The sequence below is a fragment of the Vipera berus genome, assembly GCF_964194415.1.
Source record: "Vipera berus genome assembly, chromosome: 1".
Classification (NCBI taxonomy): domain Eukaryota; kingdom Metazoa; phylum Chordata; class Lepidosauria; order Squamata; family Viperidae; genus Vipera; species Vipera berus.
Window position 1 is genome coordinate 48601156 of NC_138202.1, and position 27260 is coordinate 48628415.

The window sequence follows — 27260 nt, forward strand, 5'->3', positions numbered from 1 at the left end:
ATATTAAATTTTGTGTGAAACATGTAACAACATTTTTCATAATGTCTCCACCTCCATAAAGTTTATCTTACACACACACACACACACACACACACACACACACACACACACACACAATCAAGTGCTGTTTGAAAGAGGTTGGATTATTATTGTTATTGTTATAGAAAAATGTGAAATCACAGCTGTCAGCCTTCATATATACTACATTAAGTTCTTCCTAAGAGACTAGGATATTGTAATGTATGTATCAATGTATGGCCAATGTGTGGCTTTTTGCAACTGATAGATGGAAACTTTGTCAATGTACAGATTTTCTAAGTGTTGCCCAAGATTTTTTGGTATATGGCATTCAGTTTGCCAGTAATCACTGGGATCAGCACAGCTTGTTTATGCCATAATGTTTCATTTTTTTAATTTTTTAGATTGTCATACTTTGATTTTTTCCAATTCCTGATATTGTCTATTTTCTGATGGAATTGTCACATCAATTATCCATAGTTTTTTTTTCATTTCAACCAGTTAAATCTGATCTGTTATGAACCATATCTTTTATCAGTTTGTATTTGGAAATCCCACAATATTTTAACCCGCTCATGTTCATCTACTTCTTCAACTCTCTTTTCCTATGAATTTTTCATTAATGGCACATGATATTTTTTACAAATGTTCCAGTAAATCATATAATAACAAAATATAATTGATAATGAAAAATCCTACAAAAGGGGAAGCACCAAATAACTAAAGACCAATTACCTGCACCATTGCCTGGAAGTGGCCAGCACATGGCCCTGCCTACTTTGGGCAGGCTAGGGCTGGGCAGCGTTGCGCTTCTCTTCAGATTCGTGCCACCCGGCTCAGCCTCTCGGCACTGTGAGGAGAGCACCCCACTGCTTGCCAAAACCTGGCAGGCTGGGGTCTGGGCAGCATTGCGCAGGTAACATCTGTTCTGTACCAGCCTGCTACCGGCCCTGCAGAAAAGGCAGGGACAACCCCTTTAGCAAGAAGGCAAGAGGCTGGAATTACGGCTGCCAAATTTATTGCTACAAAAACAAATAGAACAAGACACGAACCAAGAAACAGGAGCTTTTCAAGCGGTTGCCTTCAGCAAACCAGCCCTCCCACGCATTCCCCATTAAATACAGTTCAGGGCGTGGCTTCTCTCTGCCTCCTTCCGAGGAGCCCCATTGCCTTCCTCTGTTTACTCCTGATTGACTGCCTCCTGCGTCGAGCGTCCTTGAACAGGGCCAGCTGTGGGTCATCTTCATCCACGCTGTCAGGCTCACACAGCTGGGTCTGTGTCGTGACCAGATGAGAGGGGCCTGGCTGAGGGCTCTCATCAAGCTGTCCAACCCCCTCAGCAAGCTCTTCAACACCCCCCTCCTCCTCCTCTTCTGAGTCCAACCCAACAGCCGAACCCACAGGCTGACCCTGAATCACAACAACATTGACTGTCCCACTCTTGCCCAGGCCCCCATAGGCACCCTTGACGCAAATGATGTAGAGCTGGCCATGCCCACCCAGTAGGACATATGCACTGCAGCCACGCCCACCCAGTAGACTGCCCCCCCGGCCACACACACACCCGAGGGTAACCGCAATGCTGATGTGGCCCTCAATGAAATTGAGGGGTTTTTTTTAATCCTATTTATAGCCCGCCCTTCTCCGAAGACTCAGGGCGGCTTACAATCTAAAGCACAAATCAATGTGCTTAGCAATAGCCTTCATTCTATGTATATGCCTGCTTATTAGGGCTTTTGGGCCCCCCCAAGCGGCAATTTTACAAAGTCAGCTTATTGCCCCCAACAATCTGGGTCCTCATTTTACCTACCTCGGAAGGATGGAAGGCTGACACCTGTGCTCTATGGAAATTACATCAAGAGTCTGGATGAAGAAAATAACTACAAATTCCTGGGCATCCATCAAGCTGACAATATCAAGCATACTAAAGTCAGGAAGAAGTTAGAACTGAATATGCATTAGAGTGAAGCAGAACTTAAAATCCCAATTCAGTGGAGAACATACCATCAAAGCAATGAACACCTGTGCAATTCCAGTCATGAGATACACAGCTAGAATAGTGAACTTGACCCAAAGAGGGTTTTTTGATTTTTTTTTTATTAAAACAATTTTCAGTGAAGTCAAATAGTAGTATTCGGACGTTTTTAACTGTCCACTCGTTCTTCATCAAACAATATAATTTAAAGAAAAAGTACTAGCTCTGGAAGAGGTTTGGTTGATGTGAGGATCATGTTGTTAAAAGTTATATTTGAAATACGAAAGAGTCTCCGGACATATAATTAATATTATCAGAGTCACAGAATGACTAAAAAGCATCTACATATTTCTGGAGGTTTTTCCCCCAATATTGAATATATAGAGAAGATAATGTTTTCAGCGCACAAATCAATAATAAATCAATAAATAAATTATATGTCATGGGCCCTTTAGATAAAATGTTTCTTATTTTATTTTGTGGTTTTCCAATTATTTTTATTTTGTAATGGTATTGGTGTTTTTACTTATTATTTATTTATTTATTTGTTAAATTTATTTGCCGTCTATCTAGCCATGGGCCTACTCTAGTATTTTTTCCTGTGACTGTGCTGCACTTAGTTATAAATACATAATAAATAAAGTTATTGTTTCTACTTTGTTATTGTTTGCTTTAGAATAAAATAATAAATAGTGAAGATGATAATCTAAGGAGGTTGGATGAAGAAAGGCTTCAACTTCATGATCAACTGCAAAGTGTGAAAACTGAACAGGAATCCATCTACTCTATGATAGGAAGTGAAGTTGATGCAGCTTGTCAAGTCTTTTCAAGAGATTCTATGGAGAAAATCACAGTAATTATCTCTCAATTGTTGTTTTAATTTATTTATGCATGGAATTTTATTATTATTTCTGTATTCCCAAGTTCTACAGGTGGGTCACAAAACAAAAATGAGGGCATAAAATGTGAGAACAGTAAAGTATGACATGAAACACACCACAACTTAAAACAGAAGCAAAGTAAATTCAATAGAGAGGACAGCAGCTATTGAAGAAGCATTAAATGTATATTTATAATTGAGTAAGTAACGAAGTCAGAAAAGAAAAATATCTTCAGCTTTCATTGACAAGGTTAAACTCTCTGGGGACCATATTTTGTAATTGTAGTGCCAGCATTACAAATACCCTCTTCACTACAGTAATTACCAGTCTTATTTCTTTGGCAAGAAGAGCCAATCTCCATAGTTACATATGGAAGTCCTTTTAAACATAATTGGTTCCTTCTCATTACTAATGTAGATTTTTCTTCAAAGTGAATACTACACTTGATATTCTTCCATGTTTCTAAGAAATAGTGTATTATTCTTAGCTATAATTCACTGTTAATGCTATCTGCTTATGGCATAATCTAACACCAAGTCTGTGAAGCCCACACATAGTAGGTAATTTGATTTTAAGAGAACATCTTAGCTGTTGCATGATGGTTTCACTCTGCAAATATTTTCTCCAGTTACCAATTAGAATTTCAAGAAGCAGTCAATAAGATCATTTTTCCAATCACCTATTTTTCTGTATTTATCTCCAGTAAACAGGATAAATTTTATCTTCATATGTGCAGTTTGCTATTTATATGCTATTTTCTAAGATTGCCAGAAGTTGTTTTAATAATTGTGTGACTTTGGAACAAATGACATTCTATTAGTCCTGGATAGTTATGTGACCTCTCCAGTTGCAAGCGGTATCATTTTGGCCTGGGAGAAAAACATAATTCTTTACCACGCATGAATCCATTATGGTTTTTTGTAATATAGTATTAGAATCATATATTTATAATTTGGAATAGAATCTTACGTGCTGTGTTTGTAATGCACATGCTGTGTCTGTAGTCTTCATGTGACAAGTTCTTAGTAAACTTGTGCCAGGGTTTCTAATCTGGGACACGTACTAAATCATGAAGATTACATTTTAATTTCTTTTTTATATTTTGTTCTAATGGTTTTATCTAAATGTGTATTTACATTGCAAGCCTCTCAAAATGGTAGTTCTTAATACATAGAAAACTTGGAAAAATAATTTGAACAATTTTTCAGTTGCTATTAGCCTCTTTCTCTAATAATTCAGAAATAATTTAAAAACATCTCTTTATATTTTGAATAATCTAAGTTTGAAATGGTTAAAAAGAAAATAATTTTTGTTTTTATGTTTTTTGTTTACTGTTTTATATAACTATTTTAATTTCATGAATTACTGGACCGAGCAGTTGCCAAACATTTTAATTTAATTTAATTTAATTTATTGAGATTTCTATACCGCCCTTCTCCCTAAGGGACTCAGGGCGGTTTTGCTAAGAGGATTGGCTTCAAATCTTTTCTGAAAACCTGAGTATATTGAACCTGGGTATCCAGAATTACCCCTTCATGGATTACTGCCTTGTCGTGGCGAAGGGGCTTGTGTAATTCAATAAAGCTATGAGCTATGCCGTGCAGGGCCACCCAAGACGGAAAGGTCATAGCAGAGAGTTCTGACAACGTGATCCACTGGAGAAGGAAATGGCAACCCACCCCAGTATCTTTGCCATGAAAACCCTATGGACAGTACTAAAAGGTAAAACGATATGACGCTGGAAGATGAGCCCCTCAGGTCGGAAGGTATCCAATATGCTACTGAGGAAGAGCAGAGGGCTAGTACTAGTAGCGCCAGAAAGAATGAAGCGTCTGGGCCAAAGCTGAAAGGACGCTCAGCTGTGGATGTGTCTGGTGGTGAAAGGAAAGTCCGATGCTGTAAAGATTTTTTCTCCATAGGAACCTGGAATGTAAGATCCATGAATCAAGGAAAGCTGGACGTGGTCAAACAAGAGATGACAAGACTGAACATTGACATCTTAGGTATCAGTGAATTAAAATGGACAGGAATGGGTGAATTTAATTCAGATGACTGCAGGCAAGAATCCCTCAGAAGAAATGGAGTAGCCTTCATAGTCAATAAAAGAGTAGGAAAAGCAATACTGGGATACAATCCTCAAAATGACAGAATGATCTCAGTTCGAATCCAAGGAAAACCATTCAATATTATAGTAGTCCAAGTCTATGCCCCAACCTCCGGTGCTGAAGAGGATGAAATTGACTGGTTCTATGAAGCCCTACAGCACCTTATAGAACTAACACCAAAAATGATGTCCTTATCATCATGGGGGATTGGAATGCTAAAGTAGGAAGCCAAAAGATAACTGGAATAACAGGCAAGTTTGGCCTTGGAGTACAAAATTAAGCAGGGCACAGGCTGATAGAATTTTGTCAAGAGAATACGATGGTCATAGCAAACACTCTTTTCCAACAACCCAAGAGACGGCTCTACACATGGACATCACCAGACGGTCAACACAGAAATCAGATTGACTATATTATCTGCAGCCAAAGATGGAGAAGCTCTATACAGTCAGTAAAAACAAGACCAGGAGCTGACTGTGGCTCAGACCATGAGCTTCTTGTTGCAAAGTTTAGGCTTAAACTGAAGAAAGTAGGGAAAAGCACTAGGCCACTCAGGTATGAATTAAATCATATCCATGTTGAATATACAGTAGAGATGACAAATAGATTTAAGGAATTAGATCTGATAGACAGAGTGCCTGAAGAACTATGAACAGAGGTTCGCAACATTGTACAAGATGTAGCAACTAAAACCATCCCAAAGAAAAAGAAATACAAGAAAGCAAAATGGCTGTCTGAGGAAGCTTTGCAAATAACTGAGGAAAGGAGGGAAGCGAAAGGCAAGGGAGAAAAAGAAAGATACGCCCAATTGAATGCAGAATCCCAGAGAATAGCTAGAAGAGATAAGATTGCCTTCTTAAATGAACAGTGCAAAGAAATAGAAGAAAACAATAGAATAGGGAGGACCAGAGATCTTTTCAAAAAAATTGGAGAGATGAAGGGAACGTTTAATTCAAAAATGGGCATGATAAAGGACCATAATGGCAGGGACCTAACAGAGGCAGAAGAGATTAAGAAGAGGTGGCAAAATTATACAGAAGAACTATACAAGAATGAGCTTAACGTCCCTGATAATCACAATGAGGTGGTCACTGACCTCGAGCCAGACATCCTAGAATGTGAAGTGAAGTGGTCCTTAGAAAAGTTGAGCAACAACAAAGCTAGTGGAGGTGACAGTATTCCAGCTGAGCTATTCAAAATCTTAAAAGACGATGCAGTAAAAGTGCTACACTCAATTTGCCAGCAAATTTGGAAAACTCAACAGTGGCCACAGGATTGGAAAAGATCAGTTTACATTCCAATTCCAAAGAAAGACAACACCATTGCACTCATTTCACATGCTAGTAAAGTTATGCTTTAAATCCTACAAGCTAGACTCCAGCAGTATGTGGATCGAGAACTACCAGAAGTACAGGCAGGATTTTGAAGAGGCAGAGGAACTAGAGATCAAATTGCCAACATACGCTGGATCATGGAGAAAGCTATAGAGTTCCAGAAAAACATCTACTTTTGCTTCATTAACTATGCTAAAGCCTTTGATTGTGTGGATCATAACAAACTGTGGCAAGTTCTTAAAGAGATGGGCGTATCAGACCATCTTATTTGTCTCTTGAGAAACCTATATGTGGGCCAAGAAGCAACAGTGAGAACTGGACACGGAACCACTGATTGGTTCAAAATTGGGAAAGGAGTCCGGCAAGGCTGTATACTGTCGCCCTGCCTATTTAACTTATATGCAGAGCATATCATGAGAAAGGCAGGGCTAGATGAATCAAAAGTTGCAATTAAGATTGCCGGAAGAAATATCAACAGCCTAAGATATGCAGATGATACCACTCTAATGGCAGAAAGTGAAGAAGAATTAAAGAGCCTCGTGTTGCAGGTGAAGAAGGAGAGTGCAAAACCTGGGTTGAAACTTAACATTAAGAAAACCAAGATCATGGCATCCGGCCCTCTCAGTTCCTGGCAAATAGATGGGGAAGAAATGGAGGTAGTGACAGATTTTATTTTCCTGGGCTCCAAAATCACTGCAGATGGGGACTGTAGCCAAGAAATTAAAAGACGCTTGCTCCTTGGGAGGAAAGCCATGGGAAATCTAGACAGCACACTAAAAAGCAGAGACATCACCCTGTCAACAAAAGTGCGTATAGTCAAGGTTATGGTCTTCCCATTTGCAATGTATGTCAGTGAAAGTTGGCCCATAAGAAAGGCTGAGCGCAAAAGAATTGAGGCCTTTGAACTATGGTGCTGGAGAAGACTCCTGCGAGTCCCTTGGACTGCAAGGCGATCAAACCAGTCAGTCCTAGAGGAGATCAACCCTGACTGCTCTTTAGAAGACCAGATCCTGAAGCTAAAACTCAAATACTTTGGCCACCTAATGAGAAGGAAGGACTCACTGGAGAAGAGCCTAATGCTGGGAAAGATTGAGGGCAATAGAAGAAGGGGATGACAGAGAATGAGGTGGCTGGATGGAGTCTCTGAAGCAGTAGGCGTGAGCTTAAATGGACTCCAGAAGATGGTAGAGGACAGGAAGGCCTGGAGGAACGTTATCCATAGGGTCGCGATGGGTCGGACACGACTTCGCAGCTAACAACAACAACATCCAATATTAATTACAGGAAAAAGGAACTGCACAATTTCTCATTATCGATGACTTGTTTCAGGGTGGACTTCTGAGTAGTAGCATCTTCACCATACATCCCATAATATCCATCCTTTTATATTCACTGTAAATTGCTGATCTGTTTTACTTACTGTTTTTTGATACCATAGCTGACTGAAGATTTAGCATAATTTCCATGTTCAAATTATTCTTCATCCTCACAGTACTGAGATTATTGTATAACTGATGTCACTTAGGATAAATGAGACTTGTTCATTCCTCATTGCTATCTCAATATGCACAGTTCTCATTCTGGAGTGGTATTGTCTGTCCTTAGAGATAGAATTAAAACTGGATATTGTTACATTAGAAAGTTTCAGTGTTTCAAATATTCCTCCCAAATATACCTACTCTTGTGTTAAAAATATATAGAATATATTGTGCAGTTATAAATATAAATGAACGAATCTTTTATATTAAAATGTTTATGCCTAAGTAATACAACTGGCTCGTATATAATATGTGTCCATATTTTCATTTTTATTTTTAATTTAGGCAACATCACTTATATCTGGTATACCGAATGATCCTCATCGCTGGTTAGCAGAGACAAAAGTAAGTGCAGATCTTTTAAAACGTAAATTAAAATTTAGCTACAGTAGTTAATCTGAATTAATTCCTTAGTAATTCAGAGGAAATGTACAGTTCTTGTGTCTCATATTGGGTTCTACTATAACCCAGTTATACTTTCATATATTTAAATATTTGGCCCTTCCATATACATATTTAATATTTACAGTATATAAATCTGCCACATCCCTAACTTTGTAGAAAGCTAGAAGCACACTAGAGGTTTCTCCAGTAAAGTACTAGTTTTCTCTTTCATTTTTGAAGCTGACTAATGCATAGTATTATATCTCCATCTGTATTTTTAAACAGTGCATATCCACTACATTCTGTGGATGCAGTTTGTAACATTGTTGTAGAGTGTCTGTCTGTCTGTCTGTCTGTCTGTCTGTCTGTCTGTCTGTCTGTCTGTCTGTCTATCTATCTATCTATCTATCTATCTATCTATCTATCTATCTATCTATCTATCTATCTATCTATCTATCTATCTATCTTATCTATCTATCTATCTATTTTTCATATTTCTGAACCACCCATCTCCCTCAAAGAGGAATTCTGGTCAGTGTGCAATAAAATGTTAAAATATAAAACAGTATGTATAATAGTTAAAAATTTTAAGAGGAGGCAAGGAATTAAATGAGTAAAAAGGTGAAAAGAGGTCTTTCAGGAGATTAACCAACTCCACAGTTGTGTGCTCCTTTGGGGTGCCTACCTGAAGCTGTAGAGCCATCTTTTAACTTCTTTTTCAGAAAGCCAGGAGAGTGGAAGTCTGCCTCGCTTCTGGGGGGGGGGAAAGAATATTTTATAGAGGGGTCAACAGCAGAGAAGGCTCTCTTTCCAGACCCCACCAGTCAGAGTTCTTTAAATGACCGAGTTTGTAAACATACCTTTCCTGCCTGACCTGAGAGGATGAACCAATGTAATGGGACAGACTGCTCCATAGGTAGCCTAGCCCCATGCCATGTAGGGCTTTATAGTCACAACCAACACCTTCAATTGGACCCAGAAGCAAACTCCTAACCAATGCAGCAGAAGCAGAGATGTTAAATGTACCCTCATTTGGGCATCTAAAATTGGCTGCATTTTGTAACAGCTGGCTTCTGATTGCTTTTCAAGGGTAGTCCTATGTAGAGTGCATTGCAATAGTCTGAAACGGAGATGACCAAGGGATGAATGACCAAGCGGACAGCCTCCTTATCCTAGAAATGGTGTAACTGGTGCACAACACAAAGCTGAGCAAAGGTCCTCTTAGCCATGGAACATGAATCTAGCAGGATGCCCAGATTACCCACCGAGTCTCTCTGGGATAGTGCAACCCTATCCAAGACTAGAGATGATAAATTCCTGGATATAGGAATTTGGGGCTCACCTACAGCCACTCCATCTTACCAGGGTTCAGCTGAACTCTGTCCCTCTAGGCCCCCACAGCCTTCAGGCATGGCGAAAGGACATCCACTGTGGTCTCCTCAAGTCCAGCAGAATGAAACTGTTCCCAGATAACTAACTGGGTAGCTCCAAATAACTAGGCAGGTAATTGTAATGCTGTAATGCAGCTAGCTATTCATTCCAAAAGAAAATTATTGAGGATAAATTGTATTTGCTGATAGCATATTTCAGTTATATTCTACATGTGTATGAAAGGGCACAGTCCCTTTCATTTCTCATTTTCAAATGCTAGTCTTAATTGTCTTGAATTCACATATTTTTCAAAAGCTTTTTTGAGACATTGAAATCTGATTCCTTTTTCCTATAATCTTTGGTTCCTTTTTTAGCTTATTAGATCAAGATGTTGCCCGTTAAGATCTAACCATTATTTTTTTAGTCCAGTGACGTTGTAAGCAACTTCATCTTGTATCTTTTAATAATGTTAAACTCCTCACAATTAGAAATGCTTTTTCTACTTCATGAGACAAGGCTTGTCTTCATAGTATATTAGGGTCACAATGAAAGGAGAACTGTTGACCAACTGACTTGGATGAAATTGCATTTGTTTGCTAGCAAGATTGCCTGAAGTTATTGATGGGTTTGTTTGTAATGCCTATGGACCAAGAATGAATATCACCATAAATAGTGGAGATAAGAGTTTGAACTGGAGGACAAGGGCAGTAGAGGAAACAGACTCACTATTCAGATTGTTCATGCTGAAACTCCAGGCACTAAGTATCAAGAAGGGTATGTGGTAATTGATTCATAAATCTGCCAGTTGAGTCCTCTTTAGTTATTAGTATGTTAGTCATGAAATAAAAGGGCCTTTGAAAAATGGTATATTTTGCACCTGAAAAACAAATTGACTTAATAATTGTTTTGTTAAGAAATACTGCTTTATCCATCAACTCTTTCACTGTCTGGGTTCCTGCCTTTGCAATTGAACACTCTGGAGATTAAATACAATGCCTACTTTTAGAGGGACAAACCAATGAACTTTGTATATACAATAATTTTTTTAAGAATGACCTTTTCTAAAGCAACCCTCTTTATCCTCTTGGAATTTCAAGGAGATTTGGAAGGGAGCCTTTAATTCAGAATATGGAATTGCAGCTGATTTGGAGGAAGGGCAAGGAAAGAAAGAAGTTGGCATTGTTTATACTGCTTATAATTTTATGTGAGGAACATAGTAATGGTAAATAGAAAAAATGTCAGAAGTATCATGGCGTGAAGAATCATAAGATGTGTTGCACTGTTTATGCAGTGTTCGTTTTACAGTGTTTATTATTTAACTGAAGAAATTAAAAATGCATGTGTTCTGTCCCATTTATCTGGTTTCCTTTTCCAATTTGTTAATGGATTCATAGAAGTGAGTTGTACATTTTATACTGTTGATAAAAAAAAGTGGACAAGAAAATCAAGCAAGCTGGATGTTTTGGACACAAGAGACTGGGCAAAGATGTCATTTTTCAGTTAAATGTGGAAGTGATATGATTCTGCCCCGTTATTAAGGGTACTATATAAATTGGCCCTATTTTCTGGGTTCCCAATGAAGAACTGAAGAAATGTATGGGATTTACATTCCCACAGGAAGTACAGGGCAGATGCCCTATTTCTGAAACTAATGACTGTAGGATATGATTTGAACAGCTGAGATTACTTAAACACATTGAAATATTTGTGGATCCTTTATTATTAGAAACATTTGGAACTGCTGTGATGAGGACCATATGTCAATTTTATTCCTTGGAAAAGTAAACACTTTTTCTTAGCTACTTATAAGTAACTTAGAAAAAGAATTATTGTGTCCTCATTTTACTGTTGTCATAGTCATTCGTAACTTACACTATTATAAGCTCAATATTTTGGTTGTAATGGAATCTGTGGATGACACTGGGAAGAGGTGTTGCTTAGGAAACGATCAGACGAGAGAGGCAGGAGGATCAGTGACTTAATGGTCAGAGAAAGAAACTTAGGAAGGAACTGCCATAATGGATCAAGCACTTAAAAATACTGGCAAGAGGTTTGTACTTTCAGACTTGCAAAGTTGTTACCAGCTTTCCCAGGTAAACCAGACAGGAAACAGAACAAAATGAACTAGTTCTGCTTCATTGTAAGACTATATTAACAATCTTACATATCTGAAAGGTTTTTTTTTGGTCTGATTGTTTCCCAGTCTTATTTGTAAACTGGTCACAGTAGCCCTTTGACAATTCTACTGTTGTATACTTGAGCTATGCCAAGACCCTTAATCACACAAGAAACTACCACTGTTGGAGCGGCTTGAGTAATTACTGAAAACTACTATAACACCCAACTGTGAGGCATGCTATATTTATGGTTATTGATGTTGTCTACCTTCCATCTAAAATCTTCACAAATAAAGACTTTGAAAAAGTCCTTGTTTTGGGTTACAGGACCTTATTTTATTTTGAATTTGGTAGACGTATTTGATAGAACTGTATCTGACGAATGATAAAGTTTTCCATCCAATTTAATAGGAATACATTTTCTTCTAGGCTAAACTTAGATGGCTTTGTGAAGAAGTGAAGGAGAGACAGACCAAGGAAAAGAAGCTTCGTCATCAATTGCTACAGAGCCGGGAGCAATTAAAGCAGCTGACCTTGAGCAAGGAAACTGAGCACCAAAACCTCATAGCTCAAATAGAAAAGCAGGAACAACTACTGGAAGAAGTTTATCAAGATAAAAAATGTGAGTTTATAAGATCATGTTAATGAAGAACAAATCTTTTTGAATTTCCCATGTCAGCCATATCTCTGATTGGTCTAGTAATCTCCCTCCCTCCCTCCCTCCCTCTCTCTCTCTCTCTCTCTCTCCTTTCTCTCTATAATAAAATAGTAGAAATCTTGAATTAGTTTAAAATTGAGGTTTCTGTTAGAAATGGTAGTTCTCTGTCATCTTCTTTGCCTTATGTAACAGTTATATGACCTGAAAAGAAACTAGTATTGCCAGTGAATCTGACAGGTAATCTGCTTCACCATGACATAGTTAACCAAACTTGAAGTAACCTAGTCACTGGAGAGCCTGGCATGATGTCATGCCCTCCCCTTGGCTGCACTTGAAGGCTGGAGAGGCAATGTCCTGGAGAGGCAATTTCCCCGCACATACAGAAACAACAGAACATGTGCTCCTCTAGTGTCTGTATGACAGAGATATCTGTACTAACCTCATCTCATCAATACTCCATATAAATACCCAGATCGCACAGGACAATTTTATATCTCCCTGCTTGCAGACACTAATCCTGCTATAAGATATAATATTCCCAGGTTCTCTGCAGCAGCTATTAAGATTTCTCAGATGATGACCTATGCCTCAAACTTGCCTGAATAAGTATTTAACTTGTCAGTTAAGAGTGCTTAGTACTGTGATAGATTTAGTTAGTCATATTAGCCACTCTTTAAGTTTCCCTATATTTAATTAACATGTTTACCCCTTTTTATATATTTCTTTTTATATATAGATGTTTTTACATATACATACAAGTTAGCTTTTTAAAACATTGTTTTACCCTTGTGTATTTTATATTTTGTATCTTTTAAAGTATCCCACCCTTCTTATGCTGGTCTACGATTATAATAACGATTTGATTGGATTAACTTAAGAAAATTGTCACCAGAAATGCGACATTTTCCCAGTGCTAGTCAATGTGTTGAAAGTGAGGTGGAAAAAGATGAATTATTTGCTTTGAAAGAATTGGAAAGTGCTGTTTTCAGGATCATCCCTACTGTTGTGATAGGAGTAATTCTGCTTCTCTGCTTTGAGCTGTGCTTCCTTATATTAAAGTATCTGCAAAAATAAGATATTTAAGAAAGGTAAAATGTAGTAACTTATTTTCCTATTGAAAGAATAGAAGCATGCTGTGAGTTGTAAGAAACAGGATTTAAGACAACATTTTGAAGCTGTGTTCTTTTTGAATTCATTCTGTCTACCTAAGAAAAACTGTAGTATTGCTCCAGGTTTTACTAACAACTTTCTTCCTCTTGCATCACCTAAAGTAATGTTGGGTTATCTTATTTGTGTCTCAGAAATCTTGCAGAATGAAAGCAGTAAAAATAGTTAATATTGTAAAACAGCCCCAAATATTTTATCTATTGATATCTATTTTATCTATCTATTCTCCAGCATGATAGATGGAGAATCCACGAATGGGTTAACTCTGTCTTCCTGCCCAATTAGACTATGTCTGTCAAACTTGCCACACCTCTCCTGGGCCAGGATACCTCCCAGTCACGACTTAGTCTCTGCCCAGAATAGACGTGATAATTTTGGCTCCCAGTTTGCAGACTGATTGCATTGAGCAGGTTGTATGGTTCTTTACTTTCCATTTGTGAATTCTCCATTTCCCTCTCTGCGCTGGGATCAGCGCAGCTCCTAACCGCTCAGCAGATTTTCCTCTCCCTTTGGAGCTTCAAACTCCAGGAAGCATTTGGCTTCCCAGCCACTGCAGAAGGCCCTCTCCACAGGCCTCGGCCTACATTCCTTCTTCATCTCTCTAGCTGCGCTGGGATCAGTGCAGCGCCGTACTGGGTAAAGGTGCCCTTCTTACTCTGCAGTCTCCAGGAAGCCCCAGGCCTCCGTCCCTTATTGCGGCACGCTCATTGCAGGTGCCATTTTGGAAGCCGCATGGGGAGGTTTTCTTTGGAAATCCTCTGCTGCCTTTCAAGCGTGCCTGTAACAGCTTTCCTTACCAGCTCTCTCTATCGTCAGCCTAACCCTCCTGAGAGTTTTCCTCAGTAGTGGCTGCCATTTTAGATGTCGCTATCACTTCTATCACGGGGTGGTGGTGGAGTGCACGCTTCTTTGACCTAGAGGAATTCGAGCATATTGCCACCCACTGCTTGATTTCATAGGTAAAGCAGGTGCAGGGGTTCTTTTATACTTCTTTTCTTCCAGCCACTGCAGAAGGCTCTGGGACCAGAGCTCTTCTTTTGAACATGGCATCAAGGCCATAGAGCGATAATATCGCAGGCCACACATTTGAGATTACAGTGGCCATCAGTTCCAGCTGTTCCTACAACATCAGGTCCAATCATCTTTACCTCGCCTCCCTACTTACATTCTCTGGACAAGCCTCTCAGAAGTGGATGGTCAATTACAGGAGGCAACAGTTATAGCCCTAGGACCCAGGCTAGGTGTTTCCTCGTCCACTCCAACAGACGATGTGTGCTGGCCGTGCCATTCTTGGCCTTGCCGCCACCAACTAGAACTAGTGAGCTGGCCGTTATCACTGAAGTGATCTTGCCGCCACTAAGTGAGCTATGTGTGAGCTGGCTGTTATCACTGAGGTGATCCTGCCGCCACAGTAGACCTGTCCACTGCACCAAAGGTGCTTTCAACTGGTATTACGGCCATCAGGAGCATTGCAGGTATGCCAGTGTCCATTAAGTTGGTTCTGCAGCCACCATTTCCCTAGAGTACTTGTTGATCCCTGTGAGGTGGCATACAGCCACAGGTCAGTACTCTTCTCCTCTACTTGAGATCCTTCTCAGCATACCACTGAGATATCTCCCATTGTGATGGCAGACAACATGGCACCTCAGTCTTCGCACAGTGCCCTCATCACTTCTGGGCAGACAAAGCACAAGTCCTCCAAGCTGGAGGCCGCTGGGAAACTCAAGGCCAAGGCCAAGGCCATTTCTGGCAAAAGGCCCTCCAAAGAGGCAGAGAAAGAGGCCAGCAGGAGACACCAGGCCTTAGAGAAACAGTTTTCTAAAGCCCAGAAACAAGGCACGATCTCTCCTCTCGCAGAGGACTCAGTATTTGGCCCACAACTCGCTCCTCCCACCTTGTCTACCCAAAGGGCCTGGTCTCCAGAAGGGGACGCTGGCCAATCCTACTTTCCCAGGGCTGAACAGGAGGAGATGATTCCCTTCACCCAGAGACCCAACCTTCAACTGGCTCCTCCTATCCCCAGAGTGACACAGTCAAGACCTGAGGCCACCTTTATGCCCACAGCTGCCGGTCTTCAACCCTCAGAAGCGCAGAGAGCATGGTCACCAGAGCAATTGCAGGCCCTGATCTCCCAGGCGGTCGCCCAGTGGTTGGCCTCGACACGCCAACAAAGGTCTGGACCCGATTTGGTGGCCTCAATGACCCCATCTTATCTCTCCCAGTCGGGAGCTCCAGACCTTTCCAATCTTATTTCTCCTGTCCGGTCTCCTTGCAGCAGAGTATCATTCTCTGAGGAGTACGACCCAATGGACCTGCTGCTCTCGGAGGATGAGGATCTTGCTCCAGACCATCCTTCCTTTGTGGGCCTATTCAATCCAGCGCTCTTCAAATCATTGCTTCATAAGGCCAGCGCTACTGCTAAGATTGGTCCTGACCAAGTTCCCCAACCTGATCCATCCACCAGCCAAGACACAAGTCCAATATTTTCTGAGCCTATTGTCACTGAACACCGCTGTCCCCCTCTCTTTTTCAACACAGTGCAGAAACAATGGGGAATGCCTGGCAAATTTCCCTCACTGGAGGGGGGGGAAGAACAAGAACTGTTTAACGTAGCCCCGGCCTTGTCGGAGGTGCTAGAGGTTCCTACTGTGGATGAAACTCTAACCCCACTTTCTCTTCGTCCACGGTGTCGGGATATGGCTGAAACCTTGAAGGTGGAGGACAGAAAATCTGAACCCTCCTTCCGCAGGACACACCAACCCTCAGCATGGGCGGTAAGGACAGCCACAACCACTTTCTTCTTTGCCAGAACCTCCCTTCTCTGGCTCCGCCAACGTCAGGCCAGAGTACCCCTGGAGGAAGTCCGAATGCACCAAGACTTAGGCAAGTTAGTGGCTGCTTCGGCTCCTGTGGCTCAAACATTGGTGAGCGGATGTTAAATCCAAGTGGTACTTGGCTGCCCCGTACTGTGCTGCTCAGCTATTTGGAGAGGACTTGACACATTTGGTGGAAAACAAGGACAAACATAAGGTGATGTCTCACCTCCTTAGACGGGAAGATAGACGGCCTACCACGTACGCCTGTAGACACTTTCTGATCAGGGTCAGGATCAGAGTTTGCTCTGCCCTCCCACTCCTTCCCTCCCAGGTCAGACCGTCAGGTTGACCGATCTGGGACCAGAGAGACCCAGGCCACAATTTGAGGCCAAACGGCCCTTTTGAGGCACGGGGGGCCATCCCTTCAGAAGATCCAAATGACTTCAGGGAGCCCCCCCAATTGGTGGCAGATTGACTCTCTTTGCTCAGAAATGGGAGACCACCACCACAGACTCCTGGGTCCTCAACACAATCAGGTGCAGCCTGTCTCTAGAATTTATATCCAACCCCCCCAGAGCACTTCATTTCTTGTCCACTGTCAAAAAATCCGGTTAGGAGGGCTCTCATGACAGGCTATTCGGCACCTCTTGGAAATAAGGGCCATAAAACCAGTACTGGCTGGACAGCTAGGAAGGGGGTTCTATTCCATCCTCTTCGTTGTTCCGCTCGCCTTGGGAGGATGGAGAGCTGAACTCTTATCTTGCATACAAGAAATTCAAGATGCAAATGCTACAGTCCATCTTGGCCAGCATCAGGAGGGGAGAGTTCCTGACGTCTGTCAACCTCACGGAAGCATACCTCCACATCCCCATCCTTCCCGACCACCGGAAGTTCCTCAGGTTCTGTTACACAAACCACCATTATCAATATAGAGCCTTACATTTGGCCTCTCGTCTGCTCCAAGAGTATTTACAAAAATATTGGCGGCACTGGCCGTGCATTTGAGGTCAGTTCCAGTACGCATTCAGTGCTACCTAGACAACAACCTCATCCAGTCTCTTTCTGTTCAGATGGCTCAATTGGACCTGGCCTTGTCTATCAAGACCCTCCAAGACCACGGGTTCTCGGTGAACTTTCAAAAGAGCCAGACAGTTCCCTCAACCCGCCTTCTTCACCTGGGCGCAGTCATGGACACAAAACTATGCAGAGTCTATCTCAGGAACGTCAGGACAGCAGCCAAGCCCTGGTCCTCCAGGTCAAAAGGGAGCGTGTAGTTACACTGGCCATTCTCTACCAATTGTTAGGGAAGATGGTTTCCTGCATGGCGATAGTGCCATGGGCCAGACTACACTCCAGGAAAGGTGCAATGGTTTTTGCTCCCATTTCAGAGACTAGGCACCAGCTCATCCAACCAAAGGGTAAGGGTTCCGTCTCAGACCCTAAGATCCCTCCAGTGGTGGACCTCCCCAGCGGTAGCCAGAGGCTCATTATTCAAGGAGCCCGTTCGGCTCACCCTAACTACGGACACCAGTTTGTTCAGCTGGGGGGTGCACCTAAGGTCACAGTTGGCTCAGGGCCGGTGGTCCCAGTCAGACCTGAAGCATAACATAAACTGGTTGGAGCTCAGAGCCATACATTTGGCCCTACGCCACTTCCGCAACAGGGTGGCGAGACAACATGTCCTGGTCCTCATGGACAATGTGGCGGCGAAAGCCCATGTGAACTGGCATGGGGGTACCCGTTCCAGGTCCCTTATGGCCAAGGCCCAGTTGTTGGGATCCTGGGCAGAGACCAACCTCTCCTCCCACAGGGCTGAGCACATCTCGGGAGAGGCAAATCAGCAGGTGGATTTTCTGAGCAGGTCAACAGTAGATCACTCCAAATGGTGCCTGCATCCTGATCTCTTCGGGGAGATATTGGAGAGGTTTGGTCATCCAGTACTGGATTTGTTCACTTCTCTGGCGAACTCCCAGCTTCCAAGATTTTTCTCCCGGTTCCCCTATCCAGGGGCAGAGAGAACGGATGCCCTCCGCAGTCCATAGCCTGGGGGCTTGCTATATGCATTCCTGCCTCTCCCTCTGATCCCGGCGGTCATCCGCAAGATACTGCACGAACGGGCAGAGGTGATATTTGTTGCATCACACTGGCCAAGATGGCCGTGGTTTGCTGACCTCGTGAACTTTTCCATCTCTGCCCCATGGGGGATTCCTCCAGGTCGCATTACACTTAGCCAGGGAGCTCTGCAAGATCCAGAACCCCAGTGGCTCCAGTTAACCGCCTGGCACTTGAACGGTGGCTCCTGATGCATGAGTCCTATTTGCCAGGTGTAATTGCGATGATTCAGGCCTCCAGATGGCCTACAACAAACACAATCTATGATTCCACTTGGAGAAGTTTCTGTCACTGGTGTGCAAAGAACCAGTTAGATCTTTTGGCTATTACCATTCCAAGGATTTTGGACTATTTATTGGAGGGGCTCAAGAAGGGTTTGGCACCCAATACTATCCGCAGACAAGTGGTGGCTCTATCCATAGTACTTACATGGGGCAATTCAGAGCCATTGGCTCAACATCCTATGGTACGCTCATTTCTCAAGAGAGCAACCAACACCAAACCGCCCGTGCTTCACTAGTATCCCTCTTGGGATTTTTTTAAAAAAATCCCATTTATAGCCCACCCTTCTCCGAAGACTCAGCGTGGCTTACAATCTAAAGCACAAATCAATGTGCTTAGCAATAGTCTTCATTCTATGTATATGCCTGCTTATTAGGGCTTTTGGGCCCCGCCAGTGACATTATTACAAAGTCAGCTTATTGCCCCCAACAATCTGGGTCCTCATTTTACCTACCTCGGAAGGATGGAAGGCTGAGTCAACCTTGAGTCTGGTGGGACTCGAACCTGCACTAAATGCAGGCAGCTGGTGTAACTTAAGGAGGCATTAGCCCACTGTTCCACCAAGGGATTTGCCGCGGGTCTTGCAGGCCCTTACCTCACCTCCATTTGAACCCATGAGAACCTGTACACTGCGGTTCTTGACAATCAAGGTAGCCTTCTTGATAGCCGTCATGTCGGCTAGATGCATTTCTGAACTGGCAGCTCTCTCTATCAGAGAGGACTTACGGGACTTTAATGATGACAGGGTGGTCCTTCGATTGGATCCCTCCTTTATTCCAAAGGTCAGTACCTTGTTTCACAGGATGCAGGAGGTAATTCTGCCAGATTTTTGTCCTCATCCATCTCATGACTTGGAGCATCAATAGCATGCCCTGGGTGTCCGCAGGGCCTTATGCCACTACTTTAAGTGGACAGCGTCCTTTCGCAAATCGGAAGCCCTCTTCATTTCCTTTCAACCTTCTACTATGGGGCAGAAGGTTTCTGCCTCCACTATAGGCAAGTGGATCAGGGCTTGTATTGCAGGGGCATACCAATCACATTCACTGTCAGTTCCAAGTCATATCACTGCTCAGTCCACTCACAGCGCTGCAACTTCCGTGGTGTGGGCGACACAGGCATCCATTGGGGACATTTGTAGGGCGGTGACATGGTCTTCGCCTTCCCCCTTCGTGAGGCATTATAAACTGGATAGGTTTGCCTCCGCGGACGCCTCATTAGGTCGGAGAGTGCTACAACAAGTAGTACCACAGGGTGGGACACAGGCCCAGACTGATTCCCTCCCATAGGGACAGAGCGGCTTTGGTATGTCCCATTCGTGGATTCTCCATCTATCATGCTGGAGAAGGGGTGTTGTCTTACCTGAATGCCTTTTCTTAGCATGATGGTGGAGAATCCACACCCACCCCTTAGTGTCTGTCAGGTGCTGTGTCAGGGGTATGAGAGCCAACACGTCAGACTGTCACTAGCTTCGCCTTTGTCGTGACTGGGAGGTGTCCTGGTCCAGGAGAGGCGTGGCAAGTTTGACAGACTTAGTCTAATTGGGCAGGAAGACAGAGTTAACCCATTCATGGATTCTCCATCATCATGCTGAGAAAAGGCATTCAGGTAAGACAACACCCCTTCTATTGGGGAATGATATCTCTTTCCCAAAGCAAATAAAAATCTGAATTTGTGCTATTATAATGAACTGTGATAATTTGCCCAGTTATATAAGGTAGAAACATCATAATCTATTTTAAGCTATTTTGTTGTCATTAGTTCTAAAATACAAATTTTAGAGCTAAGATAGAGCTAAGTATCTTGTAAATAACTTGATTATATAACAGTATATAATCCAAGATACATTCTACTTTTTTCTATAGACTTAAAAAGAAAAATTTTAATTTATATGCTCAGTATTGTAATTTTCTGTATTTGGATACAGTGATGCAGAAATGCCAAAAGCTTTTTATTATTTCTTTCATCTCTAACCCCTTTCTGCATATTTCTAGTTTTTGTTTTGTACTCCATAACCATATCTTTCATAAACATACAAATTTCTCCTTGTTTTGAAAGAAAATAATTTATTGTGTAAAGGAGTTATATATTTTTGATACATTGGAAAGGTGCTTTATTTACTGAATGCAGTTATTATAAACCAGCAATTGATTGAGTGAAAAGAAATTGTACCATAACATTAGATTTTTAAGTCTACAATCCAGTCAATTATACATTTCTTCATATTAAGCAGCTAGTATTATGGTAAAAGCAGAACTTGCTACCTCAAAGAACTGCAGTCATCATGCATTTCATTTTGACTTGTAAGCCTGAATTTGCAGTTGTGTTTGTGGTTAGTCAAAGAAATGTTGATTGAAATAAAAATGTATCCTTCCTCAAAAACAAAGCAATTGCTTTGAGACTGAGAAATGTGCCTTGTGTGTAATAGCATCTGCCTCTGGAATGAGGTTTCCCCCTAAGATTTGAATGGCCACCATCCTACTGGTGTTTTGAAGGGCCCTGAACAGATGTGTTTCCCACTTATATCCAGTTCACACAGTAAAACATAACCAATATCGGCCAATTCTGAATTTTGCTGTATCTAATCACTAAATTTTATATTTTCCTTTGCTTTTAAAAGTGTAAAAGAGGAATGCAGCACTGAAAATACATCAATACATGCCTAACCTGTGCAAGGCAATAAAACCAGAATGTTCATTCTGCTAAAGTGAATAATAGTTGAGATAATTAATCCAGAATATTAAATTAATTTTGGGGAAAAATGGTGAGCTCTGTAATCAAATTGATATTTCAGGAGAATTGTAATTTATTCTGCAATCATGCATTTTAAACCAGCAGAGAGAAATTTAGGAAAAGAAATATACTGGAGAAGAACATGGAGATTTAGGTTCAAGCATTATTCAGTGTTTTATTTTTATCCTTTTCTTTTTGCAGTTACCAACATCGTTGAACTGTTTCATTTTAAAGCTGTTAATAAGATGCTTGGGTATTCTTTTTCTGCTTCTTAAATCTTGTGCTATTAGAATAAAAAGGTAATCCAGTTACCAGTATTCAGAGCACATCTCTGTAAATCTTTTAAGACTTAGTGAAATCCTGATGTCACTGATTTTTTTAGACTGGCTATAGTTTATATTCTAAGGCAGATAGTAATGTGTTTTATTTGCTTTGATGGGTGTGCATTATATTTGTTCAACTGTCGGTTCGATCAGACAAACATTGTAGATTAGAATACAAGATTTTAGAAGACAGTGGAATGAGCGTCCACACTGCAAACATCAGTAGCTCTCTAAAGGTTATGATTATTCCTGATTTTCCATCTCTGCCAGTCTTCAGTGTTTTCACTTAAGTAATTATGACCCCAAACAATCAAGCAAAAATGTTATACACTTGTGTTTACTACTGTTGTCACCCATAGTCTTTTCTGTAATTACTGTTTTTAGAATCTTTGTCTTACTGAAGTAATTAGCAAAATATATTTAACACTTTAATAAACAAAGATCCGATTCTGGAACCAAATCTGAGTTCAGATTTTTGTTTTATATTAAACTGATTTGAAGTCATGGATAGTCCACTGAGAAGATCAATGATACATTTTATGTATTGTGAAAAACTGAAGCCATTATATATGGCCTATCATAAAACAAAGTTTTTAAGAATTGACAGCCCAGGTTCAAGATCCAAACATTGCGTGATGGGGTGACCGCCCATCTTTGCCTAGCTCCTGCCCATCTAGCAGTTCAAAAGCATGCATATGTGAGTACATATATAGGTACCACTTCAGTGGGCAGAAAACAGCACTCCGCGATGTCATGCTGGCCACATGACTGCATCTTTGGACAACACTGGCTCATGGCCTCGAAACAGAAATGAGCTCCACCCCATATAGTTGACAATGACTGGCGGAGTAAAATCCACCTTTTCTTTCCTTCCTTATTTAATAATATATAAGCTTAGTAACATATAGATAAATACTTCCAGATATACAAATAAATGTGATAGTTTAGAAGTTCCAGTTTTCATTTCCAGATTCTCATCAATAAGATCTTTCTTGATGCAATATTATTACATTTTAGTCAAAATGTAGGGTATGCAGTGCCATTTTTGTTCACTTACAAAATTAACTGTGTCATTCATAATTTATGCAACTGTCTAGTTTAAAAATTACATTTATGAAAAGATTCAAAATTATATTTTATTTACAGCAGAACCTTGTGTGCAATAAATACAAATATTTTTGCAAATTTCATGGTTTTTCTGAGTTTTACATAGTTTTTCTGAGTTTTATAAGGAGCAGCATATTAATGTAATATATGTATCTGTAAATTAATATATGGCTCTGCAAAACATATTCTTTAAATGTTAAATCTTCCATAACAATACTAAATATCTTTGAAGTATAATAGTAATTTTTTTATTAAATTAATTTAAAAAAATTTAAAGCAACTTAATTTCTCAAGTTAAGCAACATTTTATAACAAGTGTAAAATGCATAACTTTAAGGAAATGAAATAAAAATAGAAAATATTCCCTTGATAATGGCAATAAAATCCTTCTGGCTTTTGATTTGCATTAATTCACTAACTGGATTATTGTATGGAGTCATTCCTATAAATGTCCTTATATATTTATGGTACTGTATAAATTTACTGTAATCCATATGTATTAAAGCATGAAATCATTTGCAATCATTGTTATATCTGTCATGAAGATATTTGTTTTCTTGTATATATAAAAATTTGATGCCAACATCAACAGAGAATTCATAGAAGTATTATTAGTAATTTTTCCCCTGCTTTGCTCTCTGCAACTTTTTAAAAACCTATTAAGAGTGCATTGGGTTGTAATTGGTCTTTGAAGGGGTTTTAATCAATATGAACATTGGCTTAACATTCTGATGATAACTTCAAATCTTTATAGGTCTAATTGTTGATACTGATGTAACAGTAGATTATAGTGCATGGTGCAGTAAACTATGGACAAGGTTCTTAAATGTTATTTAGATCAGAAATGTGGTTTTATACTAGTCTAGACCCCATGCATATGCCTTTCCTTCTCTATTTAGTAATGCTGATAAAAAATTCTTGCATTATTAAAAAATAGGCAAGATTTTTTTTTTAAAAAAGTAACCATTAGTTTTTTGTGCAAACAGTCACATATGCCTGCTGTTGATCTTCTTGCAATGTCAGCTAAATTATTACCATGGAGGGGAGGATACTGCAAAATACTTATAAAGAAGAAGCAGGTTTTTTTATTCTATGGTTTGTATTTTTTGACTATAGTTACAAGTTTCCTTAGGCTATAATACTGCTGTTTAAATTTTCAGTCAAAGTATAAAAAGGTAGCAGTCCAGAATATAGCTTATATGTGGTTGGCAATATTAAGGAATTCAGGATTAAATCCAAAGTATATCTGAAAAACAATTGCATGCATTATTCTTCACCTCTAGTTACCTAAAGGCAGAATTCTGAACAGTGATGAATGATGTTCAATTAAACATCAAATAGAGGAACAACACATTTCCTAATTATAGATCATATTATAATCAATAATATATGCACTGGAATTTTGAGGGAAATTTCTCAGAAAGCAAACAAAAAAATGGTATATTAAAGAATGAAAGTATAAAAACTTTATGGATACTAATTCATGATAACTTATCTAAAATGATAGGATAACTGTGGAAAATGTATTTGTGTGCTTGTATTCTTTCTAAAAGTTCCATCTTGGTTTCTATATTTGTGGGGTTCCTTCTTGAACTTACAGATCCTGCTCAAGAAATTGGCAAATACGCCCTTTACAAAAGTTCTTGTGTTCCTATTGTACTCTTATCTGGACCAAGGGTTCTTCAGTCATTTATACTTTGGACATCCCATGCATAGACTATTCCAATATGCTGTCTATTGTCTGCTCTTGAAAATTAGTCAGAAGCTACAACTGATCCAGAATGCGGCAGCACAGGTGATAATGGGCATGTAACACCTTTGTTCCATGAGTTTTATAACTTACCAGTAAGCTTCCATGTGCAAGTCAAAGTACTGGTTATTACCTATGAAGATATTCATGGCATAGAGCTGACTATCTAATGTTGTGTATGTGTTCTATAGCTTCTAATCACAATGTATAATTGGTTCCAGATCCCCTCAATTAAGCTATATCATATGATGGGGTTTAGGAAGTGTACCTTATGTGTCCTAGCACCTGTCCTCTGGAACAACAACCTCCTGAGATCTCTCTGGGCCCAACTCTGTCACGTTTAAAAGAGCCCTGAAAACTTGCTCTTCCTCTACCCTTGAATTATAGTGAGTTGTGGATCCTGTGCACCGGACGGTTTGTGTCTCCCCGGCCCTCCCCCCCACATTACTCCTTGAATTTCTCTCTTAATAATAATTTTTATTGTATGCCCCTATAGAATTAAACGGCCTTATGATAGTAATAGTAATATCTACAGGTGGTATTGTAGGAAATAATCTTTAGCACAGCAGGATGAATTTACTGTGAGATAAAATATGATCTTAAGTGTTGCTCTTTATGCAAAGCCAAAAATTCTGGTGGTGCCTCTCAAAGAAAAGGTTGAAAAAGATATTTAAAAATGTTCAACCAGTATGATGGAAAGCTAGAACAGTTCCTCTGCAAGAAAAGACCACATGTGTTTTCTTTGGAACAAAAGCATGAAAATCAGATAAGATGGAAATGTACCGGTATATACTTATGTGTCATATGGAAAATGTAGATAAAACTTTAAAAGGCTCTTTCATACCATTAGAAACAATAATAATAGTTCCCTGGCAAGATTCTTTATTCTTAACTGATTTGTACTGTTTAACATATCCATGCAGTTCCTGTGTTTAATAGGCATACAGATTTTTGGTTTATAAGTTTGGATGCTTTCAGCTAGTTACTGCCACAGCCTCTCTACTTTTTCTCCCAGTTTTTCAAGAACATGAGATATTGTTTCTTCCCTTCATCTTCAAAGACATGCAAAGGGGAAAATGTTTTATGTCAATTATTTGTGCTATTGTTCCAAATATATATTTTTTCATCTTATCTTACTGAAAATATTCTAAAATGTTTTTGTATTGTATTTTATAGCTGAGGAATAGTTATCTCCAAACAAACATGAAATATTTGCATTATGTTGATCATATTCAATGTGCTGAATTTTTCTATTTATTCATTTCTTCCGTCTCCATTGTTTCAGATGATATCATGTTTTCAAATGTAGTTTTCTCTCACAGAAAAGTTCTATATACAGAGAATAACCTGTTATGCTCCACTTTGATTTTTAATATATATTTTAAAAACCTTTGGAATTTATCTTTGACCCACAGGGTCTGAACTAAGTATCTTTGCATATTTTAGAGATGTTCACAGAAGCATATTTTTCTATTGTTTGAATTGACAGTAGTTAAATCGTGCATTCCATCAGCCATCACTGTTTGTTTTTAAAGTATTAGTTATCATTGCTTTGCACAAATATGTGTGTATTTGCCTTTGATGTCTGATATAAATGAAACTGGAAAGCTATACTTTGTCCTCAGGCTAAAGCAGCTGCATATACATCTTTCTTTAAAAAGCCTTTATATAAATTGACCTTTCTTACTTTTTCTTGAATGCAATAGTGTTTTGCTTTCAAAAATATCTGCTGGGGATTTTGAGATAAATCAGAAATCCTTCTCCTAAAGTCAGCTTTGGAAAAAAAAACTGTCACAAGCAAATGCTAAACAGGCCATAAATACTGATTGGCAGAACATGCCTATTTCTTTATAAAACTGGTCCTGAATCTGTCACTGGACCTTCATTGCCCATCCCTTATTAACAACATCCAACTGATGTAGCATTTTATTTCCCGCTTTATCACCTTTTCAGTGAAATAAGTCTGGTTAGAGTATCTTGTGGATTTCATGCTAATTTTAAACATATTTTATGAGTTTAAACAACCACTTTATCATCCTCCACTGAGCATATGCAGGAAAAGGACAAGGATAGAGTAGGTGCTTTGTACTGCCCCAGGAACTTTTAGTAGTGGCTTAAATTCCCAACATCTTTTAGTAGTGGCTATGTGAACCATTTAATTTAAATTCCCAGCATCTTTTAGTAGTGGCTGTATGAACCATTTAATGAAACCCTCTGAGAAGTGAATAAATTGCCATCTGAACCCACTACTTGAAGTTTGAAAATGCCACATCTTTCTGCTTTAAAAGGATACGTGCATATCCTGGGGCTGAATATGCCTATGTAAGCCAGAAGATTTTTCTATCAAGATTTTTGGTAACAAACCAGACAGTGCTGATAATACTGACCACAGGGGAGCCAAAGTCTGATTTATGATAGGGCAAGTTATTAAATATTTTGAAATCCTCATATGGCATAGTTTTCAATTTCACAATTTTAATTCTTAAAAAATTGAATGAAGAGACACGTTTATTTTTTGAAATCACCATTGCAGCATTCACCAGTATACTGAAATAAATGGGTAATTTCTTGATTCTTGATACAGATGGCCCC

General features: G+C 39.9%; 1 protein-coding gene across 5 annotated transcripts in view; it reads left to right on the forward strand.

Moving 5' to 3' along the window:
• Window positions 1–27260, forward strand: part of CEP128 (centrosomal protein 128) — a 223176-nt gene that overhangs the window by 87674 nt on the left and 108242 nt on the right. For all 5 annotated transcript variants that reach the window (XM_081316241.1, XM_081316238.1, XM_081316240.1 and 2 more), the window contains 3 exons: window positions 2670–2846; window positions 8137–8196; window positions 12153–12345. In XM_081316241.1, coding sequence (XP_081172367.1) covers window positions 2670–2846; window positions 8137–8196; window positions 12153–12345 — 430 coding nt within the window. The remainder of the gene's footprint in view (window positions 1–2669; window positions 2847–8136; window positions 8197–12152; window positions 12346–27260) is intronic.